The 21,179-nt window shown below is 43.7% G+C and overlaps 1 protein-coding gene across 4 annotated transcripts in view; it reads left to right on the forward strand.

The window, feature by feature from the left end:
* The window catches only part of TECR (trans-2,3-enoyl-CoA reductase), a 79,638-nt gene that overhangs the window by 25,561 nt on the left and 32,898 nt on the right, over nucleotides 1-21,179 (forward strand). For all 4 annotated transcript variants that reach the window (XM_073622489.1, XM_073622490.1, XM_073622487.1 and 1 more), the window contains 3 exons: nucleotides 10,376-10,427; nucleotides 12,571-12,615; nucleotides 14,734-14,837. In XM_073622489.1, coding sequence (XP_073478590.1) covers nucleotides 10,376-10,427; nucleotides 12,571-12,615; nucleotides 14,734-14,837 — 201 coding nt within the window. The remainder of the gene's footprint in view (nucleotides 1-10,375; nucleotides 10,428-12,570; nucleotides 12,616-14,733; nucleotides 14,838-21,179) is intronic.

The following is a 21,179-nucleotide window of genomic DNA, read 5'->3' on the forward strand; positions in this document are numbered from 1 at the left end:
ACCCCAAAAGTATAGTGGCATATTACACCTATGTGTCCATAAGGATGGTAGCCCCTTATTAAGCTATACAGTAATATTCACAAAAAAACAACAACCCTAAATCCTGTAGAACAGGGCTCAAAATTTCAAGCCCTGAATAACTAGTCAGGCCTTAATAGTTACTCGCCACCAGTTGCCCCACCCAACCCCTACCCTGCCCCGCCCCTAATTCTTCCCCTTAACACGCCCTCATAAATTATCTCATGAAATTACACTGTTAATTGTTTTATGCAGAATTAAGTTACAAAAATAAATACTAACAGCCACTTTATCAAGGCATCCTCACCAGTGCCCATCAATGCAGCCTCACCAGTGCCCATCAGTGCAGCTCCACCAGTGCATGGGCATCAGAGAGAGGAGAGCCAGCCGCATCATCACACAGTGCGGGGATCTCCCGCTGTGACACAGCTTTGATTTGAATTTCCTGGTGGTCACAATCGAATGTAGTCCCACCTCCAGGACTGGCTCCTATGATAAACTTTGCACTTCCAGGCATTGGACAAGTGTGCTGTGTATCATAGAAGCTGGTCCAGGAGGTGGGACTTTGTTTGACAGCCGCTGCTGGGCAATTCATATCAAAGCTGCGTCACAGCGGGAGATCCCCACTGTGTGTGATACGACCGGTTCTCCTCTCTCTTCCCCAGGTTCCTGGCCGATCGCTGGGATAATGGCTCCCATTCGCCCCCCTAAGGCAGCCCCATGCGCGCCCTCAAGATTTTTTTATTTATTTTGAGGTCTGCTGTAAAATATCGATCATTGGGAATGCCACCATCCCTTTACATGGGGCTCAAATGTAAGGGGATGGTGGCATTATCAATATTCTACCAGGTTTATGATTGTTGTCATTTTTTTGTGAATATTACTGTATACCTTAATAGGGGCTACCATCCTTATTAACCCATAGGTGCAATATGCCACTGTACTTTTTGGGTTTTAATTGATTTTATGATTTTAAATGTGCATAAAAATCTTTATATTTTTATCAAATGAATGCTGTGTGCCTATAAAGTCCATAAGTAAATTCTTCTGTTACATAGCAATAGGACATGGAACTTGTATGTTCTAAACCAACGAGTACCCATAGTACCTCCAAGTGGTCTCTTGTTGCCTACTCATTATTGTAAATGGGAAAATATGGCAGAAAATTCAGATGGTAAGGACCTAAGTTGGGTACTAGTTGTGAGCAACAGCCTCATTTAATATGGAAGCTGCCTATTTAATAACAAAGAACATATGCTGTACAAAAATTTACATCCAGATGTTACATTACAATTCATGTCAAAGTTACTGGTGATGGTACCAAACCAAAGGCCAAAGCCATCCAACAAACTATAATGGTTTTGGGTAGGCCTTGGTGGGTTAGGTTGACTCAACTTCTGTTTTCTGTTCCCGACTGGCTCACGCAGATATACTGCGGCACAATGGCTCTCCTGGGCGAAACCCCGTATGGGTTCGTCCTACCCTTTTTCAACCACCAGTGGGGGACCCGATGCAAGTGGCTGGTGGGCACGAGCGCCAGCACGGGGATTTGTGTTTGTGTGTGTGTGTGTGTGTGTAAACACACAAATCCAGGTACAGTGTATAAGGGCACTCTGAGCATGAGGACCAAGCAGACAGTATCTCTAGAGAGGCAAGGGTTCAGTGATATAGATCCAACACTGAGGGCTGCACTCAGAAAAGAGGAGCAAACTCTGAAACAAAATAAGACAGAAGAGAGAGGCGCCTCTAAGTGCAGAATTAATAGTTGTTTATTTCCCCAAACAAGATTAAAAACACTTACAAAATCTGGTGAATTAAAAAGTGTGTGGTCATTGAAAAAGGAACTTACTAATGTTCCGAAATGCGTCCCTTACTGATGACTACATCCTGTTCATGCTGGCTCCCGTCTCTCACTGCTGACATCACTTCCGGGATCTCCGTCCATCATGAACTTGGTGTGTGTACCCATTCATCAGCTTAAAGGTAGCTCTATGTTTTTGGTACAGCACAGGACACAATTGTGAGAGTCTTTACATGCCGGGGACCCATCCGCCTGCAGGACCATTTGCATTATCAATGACCACACGCTTTTTAATTCGCTAGATTTTGTAAGTGTTTTTAATCTTGTTTGGGGAAATAAACAGTTATTAATTCTGCACTCAGAGGCGCCTCTCTTTTCTCTTCTGTCTTAATTTGTAAGCGCACAAATTCCTGTGCTGTCAGAGGAGGTAAGTAGGAAAAACGATCTGTCTCCTCTCCTAGTCACTCCCATCCCCCCACAGTTAGAACACACTGAGGGAACACACAGTTAACCCCTTGATCGCCCCCTAGTTTTAACCCCTTCACTGCTAGTGACATTTACACAGTAATCAGTGCATTTTTATAGCACTGATTGCTGTATAATTGTCAGTGGTCCCAAAAAAGTATCAGATCTGTATATCGCAGTACTGCCAAAAATCACAGATCACTGCCATTACTAGTAAAAAAAAAAAAAAAAAAATTATATATATATATATATATATATATATATATATATATATATATATATATATATATATATATATATATATATATATATATATATATATATATATATATATATATATATATATATATATATATATATATTATGCTATAAATCTTTATGAGCAAAATCAGGTTAAAAAAAATGATTATACACACAACCAATATGTTATTGCCCCCATGGTGATCATTTTTCAAGATATTGCCATCCTACGAAAGTTTAATATTGCATTCTCTATTCTAAACAGGTGATGTAAACAAGTTTATGATATAAAAATCAATCAATTAAAAAAGTTCTGATTGGCTTTGTGCTGATTCAAGAAATGAAGAGTATAAATTCCACTCTGGCTTTTTTGTATTGTTGCAGGACCATTCAGTCAGTTAGATCATCACAATTTACTATCAACTGTACAGTATTGGATACAATTTAAAGCTGAAGTTTAATCTGCTTATGTTTCACCTTTCCTGGTTCCTCCTTTCTATCATTGTGTTAATGACATTTTTAAATAAAACATTTTCATTTTTGTTACACAGCTTATGTTTAGATGGAGGGATGTCGTCACTGGGTCTCTGTGCTTCTCTATATAATGCTAGCATGACTGGTGGAAGGGATGGCAGGCTGCTGTACATGGCTACCTGAAAACATCCTGCCCCAATAAATCGAAGAAAAGACTGGACGGCCGTACTTTGTTAACACCTTTAATTGAAGATGGTTTAAAAATTCTTCTGGCACAAAGACATCAGAGGCGCAGGATCAATGAAAAGCTGACTTGTTTCACACCACTGTGGGGTGCTTGGTCAGCTGTGTGGTGTGAAACATGTCAGCTTTTCACTGATCCTGTGCCTCGGATGTCTTAGTACCAGAAGAATTTTTAAACCGTCTTCAATTAAAGGTGTTAACAGAGTACGGCCGTCCAGCCTTTTCTTCGATTCATTCCTACATGCAGAGCCAGCAACTGTTTCCATCAGCAGGTGGGATGCATTATGAGATGTCTGCCTAGAGCGGTGTTCTTTTGTTTGTATCCTGCATCAATACTGCTCTCAATAGCCCTCAGCCCTGATGCAAACGGTAGGTTGGCTGTTTGGAGGAGTAATGCAAATATCATTATGCCTTGATAGATAGGTGGGTGTCGGTCAGGAGGAGTGGATGTCCCTTGGCAAACTGCATTTGCATACAGGCTGCCATGGGTGACGCCCACATGTTGAGCCTCCATGATTAAAGGGAAGTTACGCTTTCTTGCGCACCCCCCCCCCCCCCCCCCACCTCCGCTGCCACATTTGGAACTTTTTTGGGGGTGAGTGGGTATGGTCAGATCGCTCCAGCAATCTGTGTGGTATTTCGGAGTTTGCTGGTGTTCTGTCGGATAGTGCCCACTATTGAGAAGTGCCCGGGATTTACTGCGAATGCGTCATACGGAACAGCACATTTTACAATCAGCTGTTGAGACGGCGCCTGCGCACAATAGCCGATGGAAGAGATTTTTCTGTCAGATTGTGCCTGGTGCTGCCGAGGCGTGTTCATGCCAGTGAGGGGCGGATTTGTACATGTTGAGGGCGGATTATAAAATTATGGGCAGTGCTGCAAAGATGGGGGGAGATTTTTAAATGATGCCTCATGTCGGTGAGGGGCGGATTTGTACATGTTGGGGGCGGATTTTTAAAAGATGTGCGGATTTTTAAAAGATGGGCACACCCTGCACGCGTCCAGGAAAAATAGCAGAATAAAATTTGTTTTGCAGTACTGGTCATCTTTGCAAAATCCGCCCCCATCTTTACAGCACTGCCCATCATTTAAAAATCCGCCCCTCACCGACATGAACACGCCTCGCCAGTGGCAGGCACAATCTGACGGAAAAATTTATTTCGTCGGCTATTATGCGCAGGCACCGTCACAACAGCTGATTGTAGAATCAGCTGTTGTGCTGTTCCGTACGGTGCATGCGCAGTACATCCCGGGCACTATCCAATAGAACTGCAGATTACAGTTAGATAAGTTCAGTTCATTCAGCTACAGTGATGAGTAAAACAATATACTACTGGCAGGGGTGCTTACAATAATCAGATTTTATTTATGGTAAACCTTTATTCCAGAAGAAAGAAACTGTTGCTGTAACTGCTCATAAAGTGTTAGCTGGAGTTTGACTTCAATTTGTTAGTAAATGCAAGACCTCTTGCACCCTGAGGGTGGGTTTGAAATCTCACACGATTTCAAACCTGCGTTGCAGTGCGAGTTTGGGGGGCGATTTGAAAGACATCTGTGCGGGTTCATACACAGATATCTATTGAAATTGACCCCAAAGTCACCATAAGTAGTGTAGGAACTACTTTTGAGAATTGGTGCGGCGCCGCAAAGTCGGCATCGCACTGATTCGGACGGTTCTATTGCCGACAATGGGCTCCGAATTGGCATGCAATTTAACATTTCAGATCGGCCCGATGTGAACGGGGGCTCAATCTGCTAGTAAATCTAAAACGCCCCTTCTCCTAGACTGACAGTGCTGCTGTCCAAAGGTGCCCCTGTGCTCCTTCATCCAGAGTATAGACACTCTAATAATGGAGGTGTGGTACTGGCCAGATTACCAGGTGAAAACAGAGGAAAAAAAAAATAATGCAGCCACCACATCTAATGATTGGTAAACTACAATATATTACATTTTTGTTTTTGGGTTTAAGCCTGGGTTCACACATATGCGAACACGGACATCGCATGTGATTAGCACCGCATTGCTGTGCAAATCCCTTACGATATCTATGCATTGCGAATTCAGCCAAACAGTTGTATGGCTGAACTCACACTGGATTTGCACGAAAAAGGTGCTGGAACATTTTTTTTCCCCGCACTGGAATCGGATCGCATGGCTGTTCACACCCCTGAAATTTGATTCCTGTCAGAATTCACAGTTCGCACTGCGATCTGCGAACCGATCTGGGGGGTGTTATTAACTTTGTATTGACACCAGCCGTGGTTCACAGTCGCACTGGAATCGCACTGGTTCCCGCATCGCAGTAGTGTGAACCTGGACTGATACTGCTTAAAGCGGAGTTCTACCCAAAAGTGGAACTTCCGCTGATCTGTCTCCTCCTCCCCTCTGGTTGGCACCTTTCGGGGGGGGCACCTGTTTTTGACAGTCCCCTGTCCCCACTTCCGTTGAAGCGGCAAAGCTTCACTGCTGGGCTCCCTTACCAGCAATAGCTGCGGCAGCACTCGACAGCAGATGGAAACATTGGCTGGAGTGCTGACATTGCTGGACTCCAGGACAGGTAAGCCCCCCCCCCCCCCGCCGTGAGAACACAATAGCTCCGCAGGAGGGATTCCCCTGTCAACACTGACTGTATTGATGGGGGAATAGACTGCTTGTGTTCTGGACATTATTTGCCCCTGGGCGCATACTTGCACCTATACCTTCCTCCTGCACGAAAACACCGGAATCGCATGCATTAGGATTAAACGCCCAGTGTATAGGAGGCCTAATGCTGAAGTATCTAATGAGACTTTTTCTCCCCTTGCTGCAAACAGAGACCAACAGGCGATCACATTGTCCCGAGTAATTTATAGTATCTGATTAGTAAATCATCATCATCATAAAAATAAACAATAGAATGCCCTTTTTTCAAGAATCACTCTGTTAAAAAGCCCCCAAAACACCCCAGTAATAAAGGAATTAAAAGTCTAAAATGATTAAAAAACAGAACTCCAGTTGTGAATATTTGGTCTTGGCTCCATGTTTATGTGGAGCAGAGCTTGTTGTAGGCTCAGAGTAGCGTGTTTTAGGAGATAAATTACAGGATGACAGGTATAGGCTGTAGGATATACATTACAGGCATATGTTTCACGGGTATCCATTTTAGCTTGTTGTACACTGTATGGGGAGTCAGCATGCCAGTTGTTCTAAACAGATTTGTGCCCAACGAGGTTCAAAAATTGTTGGCTAAGCACAGACCAAACATAAAATGCAAAACCAGCCACTATTTACTAGCAGCTTGTACCATTGACAAATATAAATGTGCATATTTCCAGATCATAACAGGTACACTTCAAAAAATTGGATTAAAGTGGCTGTAGTTTATTTTTTTTATTTTTATTTTCACAGCAGTGCCCACCTTTATACTGTGGCTCCTGGTGTGTGCTGTAAAGGGAGTGGTGTCAATGCAAATTTTTTTCAATTATATCGAAATGTAACAGTGTGCCATTTTCATCCATCTTTATTCACTGCAGTGAGTTGTGATGTGAACTCCTAGGACTCGAGGCCTTGTATTTGCACTGGAACGGCGTTGGGAAGGAGCCCAGTGCAACCCAACACATATGGTGGAAAGCGTTAGGTCACCTTTACAAAATACTACCTAATGCTGGTAAGGGGTAAAGGTACTGTCAGGCATTAGATAGGAGTACATTTCTACCAAGAAGGCAAACTCGTCTATTGTCTAAGGGGGAGGAGCTGAAAGTAAGAGAAGTCCTAGAAAGATTGTTTTTAAGGACGTATCTCTTATGCTCTAAAACAAGGGTCTTCAAACTATGGCCCTCCAGTTGTTCAGGAACTACAATTCCCATCATGCCTAGTCATGTCTGTGAATGTCAGAGTTTTACAATGCCTCATGGGATGTGTAGGTCCGCAACAGCTGGAGGGCCGTAGTTTGAGGATCCCTGCTCTAAAACGTTAATGTTGGTTGTAAACCCTTACTTACATATACCTAGTGAAGTGACTGCCCTCAGGTGATAAACAGTGCTGAAACAAAGCCTCCTACATAAGTTGTATCTGTCTATCTGCAGTGTTCTCTTCTCTACATTCATTCAAAGTGCTGGAATTATAAAGCTTGCCTTAGGGGTGTAGAGCTGAAATTACACTCTGCAGAGCTCAGTGAGGAGAGCTCTGAGAGCCGATTGGAGGGAAGGGACACACCCCCTTCACACCGCACCCAGGAACAGAGCTGAGGCTGTCAATCAGCTGGAGGTCTCTCTTGGTGTCAGGAAACTTGTCTGAAGTGATTCATGTTGATAGCAGGGGAAGGAAGTAGCAGACAGAAATGGCTCTTAATTGAGGCAAGTACACACTATTGAGGGATATGCTTTGCTCATATTTCATGTCTTGTTTACAACCATTTAAAAAAAAAAAAAACTAACACCTGCAAGACAAAGGCATAATGAGCTAGTATGCATAATACTCACCTGAGATCGAAGCCCTCGCAGCGGTGCCCATACGCCACTCTGGCGGCCGACATCACTCCAGGGGGTTACTTCCGGGTATCGTGGCTCCAGCACTGTCACTGGCCGAAGCCACGATTACGTCACTCCTGCGCATGCGCGCGGTAACAGCACACTCACTAAAGCAACGGCACATGCGTGCCATTGCTTCAGTTTGTGTCGGTGCGCATGTGCCGATGACGTTGGCACATGCAAACACAGGGGATATCTCCTAAACCGTGCAGGTTTAGGAGAGATATCCTGGGTAGCTACAAGTAAGCCTTATTATAGGCTTACTTGTAGCACAAAGTGGTCTGTAAGGGTTTACAACCACTTTAAAGGGTTGATTCACCTTTCACCAAAGACAGCAGAGTTGTGCAGCGTGGGCAGTGGGAGGGCTGCATGCTTGTGGTGTGTTTGTTTTTTTTTTGTTTTTTTTTTTTTTTTTTTTTTTTTTTCCTTTTAAGGGTTAGTTCACCTTTTACCAAAAAAATGCCTATTTACATAAAGGGCACCTGTGGATTAAAACAAACTGTGCAGCTCTCTGACTAAAGGTAAATATTGTTTTTGCTATAGGTGTAGGCCATTTACACACCTTCCAAAGCCTGATTAGAATAGGATGTTGCTAAGTAAGGCCTAGTTATTACTGTTCACCACCACCATGACAGGAGGGAGCTCTTTCTCTGATTTAAACCTCCTACATGTGCTTTCTCTCCCCTGATGCAGAGGCTCTGAGCTCCAGAGTCTGAGAGCTCCTCTGATGGTGGAGGTGAGCAGTAATAGCTGAGCCTTGCTTAGCAACATCCTGGGAGTTTTCAGGTCAGGCTTCATGAGGTATGTAAATGGCCTACATCTACAGTGCTTTGAAAAAGTATTCATACCCCTTGAAATTTTCTACATTTTTGTCATGTTACAACCAAAAAAGTAAATGTATTTTATTGGGATTTTATGTGATAGACCAACACAAAGTGGCAAATTATTGTGACGTGGAAAGAAAATGATAAATGTTTTTCATTTTTATTTTTTTGTTTTACAAATAAATATGTGAAAAGTGTGGCATGCATTTGTATTCAGCCCCCTTTATGATACCCCTAACTAAAATCTAGTGGAACCAATTGCCTTCAGAAGTCACCTGATTAGTAAATGAATTCCACATGTGTGTAATATAATCTCAGCATAAATACAGCTGTTCTGTGATGCCCTCAGAGGTTTGTTAGAGAACCTTAGTGAACAAACCGCATTTTGAAGGCCACACCCCAGACAGGTGAGGGATAAAGTTGTGGAGAAGTTTAAAGCAGATTTAGCTTATAAATAAATATCCCAAGCTTTAAACATCTCACGGAGCACTGTTCAATCCATCATCCGAAAATGGAAACAGTATGGGACAACTGCAAACCTACCAAGACATGGCCATCCACCTAAACTGACAGGCCGGGCAAGGAGAGCATTAATCAGAGAAGCAGCCAAAAGAGGCCCATGGTAACTCTGGAGGAGCTGCAGAGATCCACAGCTCAGGTGGGAGAATCTGTCCACAGGACAACTATTACTCATGCACTCCACAAATCTGGCCTTTACGGAAGAGTGGCAAGAAGGTCATTGTTGAAAGAAAGCCATAAGAAGTCCTGTTTGCAGTTTGCGAGAAGCCATGTGGAGGACACAGCAAACATGTGGAAGAAGGTGCTCTGGTTAGATGAGACCAAAATTGAACATGTGTTAGAATGGTCCAAATTCCAGCCCTAGATCCAATTGAGAATCTGTGGCAAGACTTGAAAATTGCTGTTCACAGATGCTCTCCATCCAATCTGACAGAGCCTGAACAAAGAAGAATGGGCAAAAATTTCACTCTAGATGTGCAAAGCTGGTAGAGACATCCCCAAAAAGACTTGCAGCTGTAATTGCAGTGAAAGGATGTTCTATAAAGTATTGATATTCATGGGGGCTGAATACAAATGCACGCCACACTTTTCACATATTTATTTGTAAAAAAAACTTTTGAAAACCATTTATCATTTTCTTTCCACTTCACAATTGTGTACCACTTTGTGTTGGTCTATCACATAAAATCCCAATAAAATACATTTACGTTTTTGGTTGCAACATGACAACATGGTGGAAAATTTCAAGGGGTATGAATACTTTTTCAAGGCACTGTATACAAGGAGCATTATTCAAATTTCGTCAGAGCTGCAGTTTGTTTAGAGGGGCGCCCCCTATCTGCATAGGCAATTATTTGGTAAAGGTGTAAAAACTCTTTAGAAAGCAGAAAAAAAAGAAGCCAAGCCACCAGCTTTCCCATTGCCCATGTTGCAGAACTCTGCTGTCTTTACCACTTGAGGATTCGGAGTGTAAGAGATACGTTCTTAAAAACGTCAGCAATCTTTCTAGGACATATCTTACTTCCAGCTCCTCTCCCTTAGACAAGAGATGTGTTTGCCTTCTCGGCTGAAAACAACTCCTATCTATTGCCTGTCAGTACCTTTTAGCTTCAATAGGCACCTTCATGTCCTACACAGTCCCAGTTATTGGGTGCGAAATAATCTTACCTCATCTTAAACTTACAAAACCTATATGTGGATTGTACTATATAAATATATTTACACGTACTATATAGTATATCTTTGACTAATGCTTCTCTTTGTTTGCCATGTTTTGCAGGTGGAGCCCAATGCTACCGTTGCAGACATAAAGGGCTTATTCACCAAATCTCGTAGGTATTTAGGATGGGTACTGCTAATCCTTGCCTATCAAGGCCCCTGTGGTGACCTGTAAAAAAAAAAAAAAAAAAAAAAAAATAATAAAAAAAAAAAAAACTGCTCTAATTAAAAGCTGTTAATGGTACTCAAATAATAACATGGAGGCTTCTCCATTACAGCTCACCACCTGTTTGCTTAATCAGATATAAAAAATCAGGATTAACCCTGGAACCTGACCTGGCAGCAATACATTGTAAACTGGGCTGTTGTTACATTGCTTGCCAGTGTGGGTCATATATCATTAAAGCCTTCTCTGTCACTCTGTGTTTTGTACGCATTCAACTTTACTGGAGGGTGAATAAGAGAATGGGAGAGTTCCTTTTGGCTGCAATGATGCCCAGGGCTCGGTCTATTCATTAGGTCTAGAACTAAGGCGGGCGGACAGCAGGGCTATTTGTGCAGGAGATTGGCAGAATACCCTATTATTTGGATTCACCATACAGATATACTACCTCCCTAATTACCGCCGACCAAGTTTTGGTTCCCCAATATTGGATGATATGAACACCCCAAGAGAAACCTATATTTCTGTATTCATTTAGGTTTCTCTTGGGGCGTTCATATCATCCACTTTATGATCTATGTTTACCTACAACTGTGTATCTCTATTCTAGAGCCCTAATCTCTGCACACCCCTGCTGTCTCTCTGGCAGGGCTCTGCCTTGGGTTGGCTTTGGTGCCCCTGTACCCGCCCCCAGGCATTGTTGAGTGCCCTCTGATCCGCTACAGTGATTGCTGCCCTGCTACTAGCATTGTGGGTCCTGAGAAAGCCTTGAACCGGCGAAACGTTGACCTGACTACCTGAAATATTCAGACTATTATATGTACAGCTGTATCTTGCTGTATAAACGATTTATGTATAATTTCCAGTAGCTATAGTTGGGCATATAATAGAAGTGATACCACATATTATATTATAATATATGCTATAAAGTTATTGCTGTACCAGTCTATAATAGAAATGAATGCATGGTGACAGTAGTAAAACATAAACCAAAATGATGTTGTGTACAAAAAAATTATATGATATGAAAATAGTCCATCAACATTTTAAAGTGACAATTGTAGGGCAAAACAAAGTCTCTTTTCTGTACAATAAAGTGCTGTTGTGCTCCATTCACAAGATGATAGCTGTGCATCCACCACGTGAAAGGCTGTAAACACTACGCACTCACCAGATATAGTTGACTCCCCTACCCCATAGTAAGGAAAGTCTGTGAGCTTGTAGGTATGTTTTTTTTTTTTTTTTGAGAGACCTATCCCACTGCAGTGTCCACTGGTGCAGATTATCTCCAGTGATGGTTCCAGAGCTCCAAAACCGGGTTATACAGGTATGCAATAAATGGAGAGAAAGCTCCCCATGGTGTAAAAGCATTTTACAAGGTAAAAAACTAATGGGAATTGGTTGTATAAAAATGAAAAACTACAAAACATCACTATTAAAAACTGCCTATAGATGCTGTTGGTCACCTGGCGTGTGTTCCACTCTCTAGGCCGGAAGTGAAGAACGGGAGAGTCAGCTTTACGCGTTTCGTCATCTAAGTGCGACGTTATCAAAAGCAGAATCCTCAATTTAAGGCTACTTTCATGGTGCTCCTTTGCAAAACCGCAAATGCGTTTTTTGTCGTGCTTTCAGTGCCTTTTGCACCTGTGAAAAAAGGACGTGTGACTCGCACTGCTGCAAAAACGCAGCAGGGGCGTTTTTGAAACCTTTTTTTTTTTTTTTTTTTGGCGCATTATTGCCACGTTTTCCATTCATTTTAATGGAGAGGTGTGTTTTTTGGTGCTTTGTTTTTACCACGCCAAAACTGCACCAAAAATGCAGCTCACAAAAATGCAAAGAACCCCGCAACTGACCAGCATTAAAAGGATGCCCAGGATTTAATGACCATGCGTTTTTCTTAACTGATCAGTTTGAAAGCAGCCTAATCAGTAGAGCTCAGGAAGCTACTTGGATGAGTAGTTACACTTTTCCAATATTACTGAATAAGTCCAATTAAGTGTGACTAACCACGATTAGGTTTAGAGTTTCCATATTCCTGCTCTCAGCTTGATATGTAAACTGCATTTGTGATAAAAATGTGTTTTGTTTTTTAGATCCTGAGTGGTATCCAGCCAGGCAGTCATTACGTTTGGACCCTAGTAAGTATCTTTCTATGCTTGCAGCAGATGCTGTAAATTTTGCTAAGGGGTAGTTTTAATTGTCTGTTAAATAGAAGAGCATCAGGGCACTCTTTTATATAGTGTAATTTCTAAATAAATATATGATGTGTTCCATGGTGGATTTGATTTAAATCATGATTTAACCACTTCCATACCGGGCCTATTCTGGCACTCCTCTCCTACATATAAAAAATCATTATTTTTTTGCTAGTAAATTACTCAGAACCCCCACACATTATATATGTTTTTTAGCAGACACCCTAGGGAATAAAATGGCGGTCGTTGCAACTTTTTATGTCGCACGGTATTTACGCAACGATTTTTCAAACGCTTTTTTTTTTTTTTTTTAGCTAAAAACGGTTTCATGAATTAAAAAATAACAAAACGGTAAAGTTAGCACAATTTTTTTTATTTTTGTATAATGTGAAAGATGAAGATACACCAAATAAATAGTTACCCAACATGTCATGTTTTAAAATTACGCACACTCGTGGAAAGGCGCCAAATTTCGGTACTTAAAAATCTCTATAGGCGACGCTTTAATTTTTTTTACAGATTACCAGTTTAGAGTTACAGAGGGGGTCTAGTGCTAGATCTCACTCTAACGCACGCGGCGATACCTCACGTGTGGTTTGAACGGCGTTTACATTTGTGGGTGGGACTTGCGTGTGCGCGAGCTACCGGGGGCAGGGGCGCTTTTAAATTTTTTGCTTATTTTACTTTATTTTTACACTTTCTCTTTTTTTATTTTTATTTTTATTTTTTTTTGATCACTTTTATTCCTATTACAAGGAATGTAAACATCCCTTGTAATAGGAATGGTGTGTGTGTGTGTGACAGGTCTTCTTTATGGAGAGATGCAGGGTCAATAAGGCCGCGCATCTCTCCTCCAGGCTGAAAAGCATGAGATCAAAAAAAAATAAATTCATGATCCCATGCTTTCCAGCCGTGATCGCAGCTTTGTTTACAAGCGCGGCCTGGACGTGAGGTCATAATGTCGCGCCCGGGCCTCCGACAATCATAGAGATGACTGGTGACCATTTGGTCACTGGAAATCTCTATGATCGTCATCCGGCAGTGGCCGATTTCTTCTCTGGGTCCCCGATGGCACGAGAGAGCCCGGAGAAGCACCTGAGGGCGGTGGGGATGTCCCCTCCCTTCGCCTATAAGAACGATCTAGCAGCTAAACTGCCCCTATGATCGTTTTTTTCACACTGATGTGCTGCAGTTTTCCTGCACTACGGGTGCAGCGCAGTGCACCTGCATCAGTGTAAAAAGCAGCCCTATACTATTCTGCCCAGTGTATTCCTTCACACTGACCTGAAGATTTCTTCTTTCCTGCTGTTGGCACCACTCTGGAGATCACTAGCTGGGATAAGAGGTGGAGTGCAGTTGGTATCACTCCGCATGGGACAGGAGCCGGCAATACAGAGGAGGCATCGGCCTATGCGGCTCTTGCTCCCTACTACAGCTTTAACTTTACAAGTAATCCCTCTGCATTGCACTCTGATGTTCTGCAATGGTGGGTCAGCAAGTCCAGACCGCGATCTACCAGACATCTGTTCGCGATCTACAGGTTGCTGACCCCCGGCCTAGGCTATCCGAACAAAAGTTTTCCTTTCTCCTCTCAAGGCCTTCTGGTACATATCACAGGTGCCAGGAGGCTGTGGGGTCATTCTCACAGTGCAGAGTGACTTTTGCACTTAACTGCTGGCTATGAAGCTGCAGAGAGTCACAGCTGGCTGCCCACAGTTAACAGGCTTGGGGTCAGGTTTCCGAAGACTGGTGAAGAACCCGGCTCAGGTGAGGACAGTGCTGGATCCTCCTGGGTCAGGGGAGTGTCTGTTTCTGTTTATTAAAAGTCAGTAGCTGCTGACTTTTAATTTTCGCACATCTTACTGAAGAACTTCTTTAAGGGAAAACTGGCATGTTTATATTGTTATGAAGGAACAGGTCATACTGCTATTAGGTGAATGTGTTTTGGCTCATGGTTTCTTTTTTTTCTTGTACACCGGTTTATAGAATATATGTTCTGTGAATAGGTTTGGGAGTATTTTTATGTGTTAAATGTGTTATATATGACCTCCTATGTGACAGAGGGAAGATCTCTAAAAGATGAGGACATTCTACAAAACCTACCAGTGGGAACAACAGCGACTCTGTACTTTAGAGACCTGGGAGCACAGATCAGCTGGGTCACTGTGAGTATATGCACATGCCTTTGTAAATGGTGGACAATACACTTCTTGCATATTAATATACACACTGTAACTTGGCTCGACATGCTGTAAATCATACTGAGGATGTCTGTTCTCTTATGGCCTATGCATTGCTGCATGCTTGCAGCAAATATATGAAATAGTGTAAACGATTCATACCTCAATGGTGTTATTAATGATCACTGCTATCACAGAGGAGGCTGGAAAACACTATCCCAGTTGTTGATTGCTGTCCTTGTACATTGAACTTACCTTCCCTCTATTTTGTAATCAGATGCAAGATGCATGCCGCTACATTTTCTTTAAAGGCTAAGTTCATCCTTTTTAATTATCAGCTCCCCTATGTGCAATATACCCTTAATGTACCTTGGTTGCAGAAAAACTAAAGCGTTTCTTTGATTTCTAGAACAATCCTTAACTTCATGACTTCCTGGTATGTAGATTTAAAGGACAAGTAAAGCCAAAGCTCGTTTGGCTGGACTTCCCCTGTGGATCACAGGAGTGCAGTCCGTTTTGCACTCCTGTGACCCGTTTTTCAAAAGAGAGCAGGCCGAAGTCTGCTCTCTGCTGACGCCAGAGTTGATCCAGGCTCAGGCATCATCATGACCATAGAGTTGGGATCCGCCAAGATCCCTGGACTGACATCCGCCCCCTCCACTGCCCAGCACTCCAGTGAACGCACAGGCAGAGCAGGGAGCCACTGACAGCAGCTATCTGCTCAGGGAGCTGTGAGAACCGAGCAATGTTCGATCGCTCGGTTCTCAGTGTTAGAGGCGCCGGGGGACAGCTGCTGCATCTACCTCAGTAAGTATAATGCTAAAAAACAAACAAACCCATACATCTCTTTTAAGACTTAAGACACAGGAAGCAGCTGACACTGTTCTTCCTGTCCACACACACTCTACCTAGTAGGAGACCAAAAAAGGTTTTGTTTGGAGTTATTCTTAAAGTATAAAGGAAAGGAAAATTCTGATACTAATCTCTGTGTACTGAATTAAAGCTGATCTAAACTCAGTCATTAAAATCTAATGATGTTAATATAATTTCAAGTTGTTTTTAGATATACAGTTTTTGCTAAATGAATACCTGGTTGCTGCTGATGTGTTTACTGTTTTACTTGTAACCTCATTGCGTAGTGCTGGCTGTCTCCTGGACCACCTAACTTTCTTACAGTGTAGCAATACAATCAATGCTATTTTGGAGAGCGAAAAGCTAACATCAGCATAGGGGTTGCCTAAAGAAATTCCCATAAAAAATGTTCCTCTTGGCTATCGCCCCCTTCACTGGCATCTCTTCCATCCCCTCTCTAGATTTGTCTCCCTGAGGTAATCTTTATTTGTAAAATGAGCCGCTTGTGAGTTGTTTGTGTCCATGTCAAGCCTATGTCTCAGGGTTTTTTTTGGTCACCTTCCCATCCTAAATTTTGCAACACATACATTGTAGCTTTTTACTTATTGTATACCGTGACATATAGGTGTATGTTTGATGACTCTGAATATTTCTGATTTATATAAGGAAAGTAACATGTTTTATTGCTATTTTGTATGATTCTTCTAAATGTTTGTTTTTGTGTGCTGTGAATCAAACAAAATTTATAAATAATACTTGATCCTGCCATGGAGGTCCTTGTACAGGCATGTCCTGTTATAGAGTAACAAGTTGTGCTTCTGTGTTGTCACCCTATCACATGGGGCCTTGGTGGTGACTCCTTGCATAGGCATTGTTCACCGTTGTCACGATCAGGAAGTCAGTCCAGAGCAATGATGTGCATGTAGATACATGAGATGAATAAAAAGATGAGAGTGTGATAATGGCATTTTAAAAAGGCAACATGGTGGCTTAGTGGTTGGCAGCTCTGCCTTGCAGCCCTAGGGTTATCTGTTCAAATCCCCACCAGGGCATTACCTATGTGGAATTTTTACACCTTGTGTGGATTTGCTCTGAGTACTCTGGTTTGCTTCCACAGTCCAAGGACATGTTAGTAGGTTGATGGCTCCTGTGTAAAAATGGCGCTAGTATGTGTACATGTGAGTTGGAGACCTTCGATTGTAAACTCCTTGACAGACATCTCAAGTCTCCCGAAAGGTGTGGGATATTCCCGCATTTCTGCAGCGCCTCCCGATCTCCCGGGAATGATCGGTGCGGTGGGGATCAGCTGTGATCACTGATCACCTTTTGTATAGATTTTTAGCTGACAGCCGCTTCTCCTTCTCTCCCTCCCGCGGCTGTCAGCTAAAAAGTTTTACAGGGAGATCGGTGATCACAGCTGTCCCTCCAGCCGCACCGATCATCCCCAGCTGATCTGTGTGCTCCTCCCGGGCCCCCTCCATGTCCTTCTCCACCCCCGTTCTCCGGCCCCCTTCATGTCCTTCTCCACCCCCGTTCTCCGGCCCCCTTTCATGTCCTTCTCCACCCCCGTTCTCCGGCCCCCTCCATGTCCTTCTCCACCCCCGTTCTCCGGCCCCCTCCATGTCCTTCTCCGGCCCCGTTCTCCGGCCCCCTCCATGTCCTTCTCCGGCCCCCTCCATGTCCTTCTCCGGCCCCCTCCATGTCCTTCTCCGGCCCCCTCCATGTCCTTCTCCGGCCCCCTCCATGTCCTTCTCCGGCCCCCTCCATGTCCTTCTCCGGCCCCCTCCATGTCCTTCTCCACCCCCCTTCTCCGGCCCCCTCCATGTCCTTCTCCACCCCCCTTCTCCGGCCCCCTCCATGTCCTTCTCCACCCCCGTTCTCCTCCAGCCCCCTCCATGTCCTTCTCCAGCCCTTTCCATGTCCTTCTCTGCCCGCCCCCCCTCCTGTTCTCGGCTGCGGGGGGAAACTAGTTAATGGACACAGCGAGCGAGATCGCTCCTGTGTCCTGTGATAAATGAGCAGAGTAAATTGTGTTTACTCTGCTCAGTTTATGAATGGACAGGAGCCTCTGTCTCCTGTTAATTCATCTTTAGTGCCGAGAAAGGGACTGTGGAATGTGTGTCCTCAGTCCCTTTGTCTGTCTCAAAGGGGAGATGTCAGGGGTCTGTTTAAATCCCTGACATCTCACCAAAGCCCCCCAAAAAATATAAACAAAAATTCTAAAAAAATTCTAAAAAAAATGAAAGTGTAAAAAAAATAAAATAAACTACTGACTAGAGGTTGACCGATATGGGTTTTTCTCTGGCGGATACCTATATTTAGAAATTGGGGCGGCCGATGGCCGATATATGATGCCGATTTTTGTGGCCGATATTTTAGGCTGATTTAAAAAAGAAAAAACAAAACAAAAAAAAAACCTCACCCACTCCACTCCTCCCTGCTTGCTCCTGTCACTCTACCACACACTTGATGTCCTCAGTACAGATGGCTGTGGCACTGGTTGGCTTAGGCAGGTGGCACTGGCAGATGGCACTGATTGGCAGTGGCACTGGTTGGCACTGGAAGGTGGCATTGGTTTGGAACTTTAATGACACTGGTTGGCACTGGCAGGTGGCACTGATTGGCAGGTGGCACTATTGGCACTGGCAGGGGGCACTGATTGACGTGGCACTGATTGGCATGGCACTGATTGGAGGTGGTAGGTGGCACTGGCAGGTGGTACTGGGTGGCAGGTGGCACTGATTGGCAGTGGCACTGGTTGGTGGCACCGGCAGGTGGCACTGATTGGCGGTGGTACTAGGTGGCACTGACAGGTGGCACTGATTGGAGGTGGTAGGTGGCACTGGCAGGTGGCACTGATTGGCGGTGGCACTGGCGGGCACTGGCAGGTGGCACTGATTGGCGGTGGTACTAGGTGGCACTGATTGGCAGTGGCACTGGTTGGTGGTGGCACCGGTTGGCACTGATTGGCGGTGGTACTGAGTGGCAGGTGGCACTGACAGGTGGCACTGATTGGCACTGGCAGGTGGCACTGGCAGCTTTCACAGTGAGCCAAGTAACTGTGTGAAACTGACATCAGAGAGGAGATGTCAGAATTGAGATCAATGTCAGGGTGGGCGGGACCCGGCTGGGGTGGGCGGTACCCAGCAGCTATCAAACACCAGCCAATGATTGGGCTGCTTAAGAAAAGGGGCAGGGCCACATACACGTAGTGGCCCGCCCAGATCCCATCCCATTGGCTAGTGTTTGATAGCGGCCGGGTCCTGCCCACCCCTGACATCAACCTCAATTCTGACAGATCCCCCTCCCTCTCGATCTCTCCCTCTCGATCTCTCCCTCTCGATCTCTCCCTCTCGATCTCTCCCTCTCGATCTCCCTCTCGATCTCTCCCTCTCGATCTCTCCCTCTCGATCTCCCTCTCTCACGTGTCAGTTTCACACACTCAGCGGCTCTGGCAAGCATCAAGTGCCGCGTGAGTGTGGAGAAGGGAGGAGGAACGGCGGTCAATGTTAAATATCGGCCTAATTTTGATAATAATCGGCCGATGCTGATTTATCAAAAATGGCCAAATATCGGCCGGCCTCTGCTACTGACACCACTCACCCCTGCCCTACCAACACTGTCCACTACCCCAACCCCCTCCCCCCAAAAGGCATTGTGAAAAAAAAATTTAAAACATTAAATTGTAAAAAAAAATCAATTACTAAAAATTAAAAAAAAAAAACTGACACCGTCCACCTACCACCCGCCCCCCACCCCCTTCCCCAGAAGCACTGCAAAAAAATATTGAAAAAGTGATTTAAATAATATTTTGCCATGGGGGGCGGCGTTTGCGGGTGCGAAGCGCCACCTCCCTGAAATGAGTTTCTGCAGGTTGGGATTTTTGCCTTGAGGGCAGTGACTGATGTGAATGTACATCATGTAAAGCGTTGTGTAAATTGTTAGTGCCATGTAAATACCAGATATAAGTAAATTTTACAAAAACAAAGATAAAATTACATTTTAATGTGAACAATTTAAATGCCATCCAGTTAGGGTTTTTCTTCTATTGTACTTCCATCTTTGCTCCATAGCATCTATAGTTTGTGTGATTTTCTAATACCTTGAAACCCCACATATATGCACATATACTGCACATGGAGAGAATGGAGGGCAATCTGCGGGCATAGGAACACACATAGCTACACAGTTGTACTGATCCTGGCACATCCAGTCAAACTAACAAGATCAGGATACCAGCTGCTCTTATGGTGCCAAGTGTGCCTCAATCAGCAAACATCAAAGTCAAGGCCAAATGTCCTCTTCAGTGTAGTACATACCAAAGTACAAGTGTCTGCAAAGTGTGGGGGCTGCTCGTGTTCAGCAAAATGTCAGCTCTTGATTTCCAATAGTGTGGATGTGCCGCCTTATTTTAGTGACCCTTTTAATACACTCAGCTTGTTAAAGTGTACTTTCGGGTATGACCCTGAAACTGACTGCTGCATGTCACTTCTTTCTGTAGAGGATGGCAATATTTTCTGATGATCAAAAGGCAATCGGCTCCTGTAGACTCTGCATTTGCCAAAACCAAGTTCCTGAATCCTGTGACCAAGTATTGACCATTTGCTGCAATAGGTGGCTTAACTAACTAGTAATGTGGCACATTAGCATGTGGGCAGCAGCCAGCCCAAAAGCTGGTCACAATTTGTATGTCAAAGTATACTTTTTTTTTTTTTTTTTTTTTACAGGGAGCTTAAAGAGCTCTACAAGACCTATAAAATGATGTACGCCCGTACACTCAGAGGGTGCTGAGGTGTCCAACTTTTTAACGATATGACTGACCTAGTATGCAGCCAGTGATTCCTACTTGTTGAAGGTCATGACTTACTTAGCAGTGAAGCAGCCTTGTGTTGGCATATGATCTACACAAGCAAAAACTGTGTTCTGCCTTTCTTGGCATAATATATCAGAGAGAGGAAGAATCTACAGAAGTTATATGAGTTAGAACAGTAGTAAACCGCTGCAATAAAAAAAAAAAACATAAAAAAATTTGTACTGCAAAACAATAGCATAATTTGCTAGTATGCACATTATTATTATTATTATTATTATTATTATTATTATTATTATTATTATTATACACGATTTATAGAGCGCCAAAATACTAACCTTAAAACGAAGCCCTCCAGCAGGGCGCGGTCACCGCTGAGTGGGCTTCCATCTTCCCCCGGTCTTCCTTCCTGGTTCGTGGACTCTGTGTGAGTGGCCTGAGCTGCGATGATGCCACTCCCGGTGCCAGGTCCAAAGAGGGAGTTGAGTCAAGATTAGAGGTGCAGAAACCGAAAATACAGGATGCACTTGGCTGAAACCAAAAATGACAGTTTTTAAAGAAAATATATATATTTATATATAATTGTTACATAGTTACATAGTAGGTGAGGTTGAAAAAAGACACAAGTCCATCAAGTCCAACCTATGTGTGTGATTATGTTAATT

Source organism: Aquarana catesbeiana, linkage group LG03 (assembly GCF_042186555.1).
Source record: "Aquarana catesbeiana isolate 2022-GZ linkage group LG03, ASM4218655v1, whole genome shotgun sequence".
Taxonomy (NCBI): domain Eukaryota; kingdom Metazoa; phylum Chordata; class Amphibia; order Anura; family Ranidae; genus Aquarana; species Aquarana catesbeiana.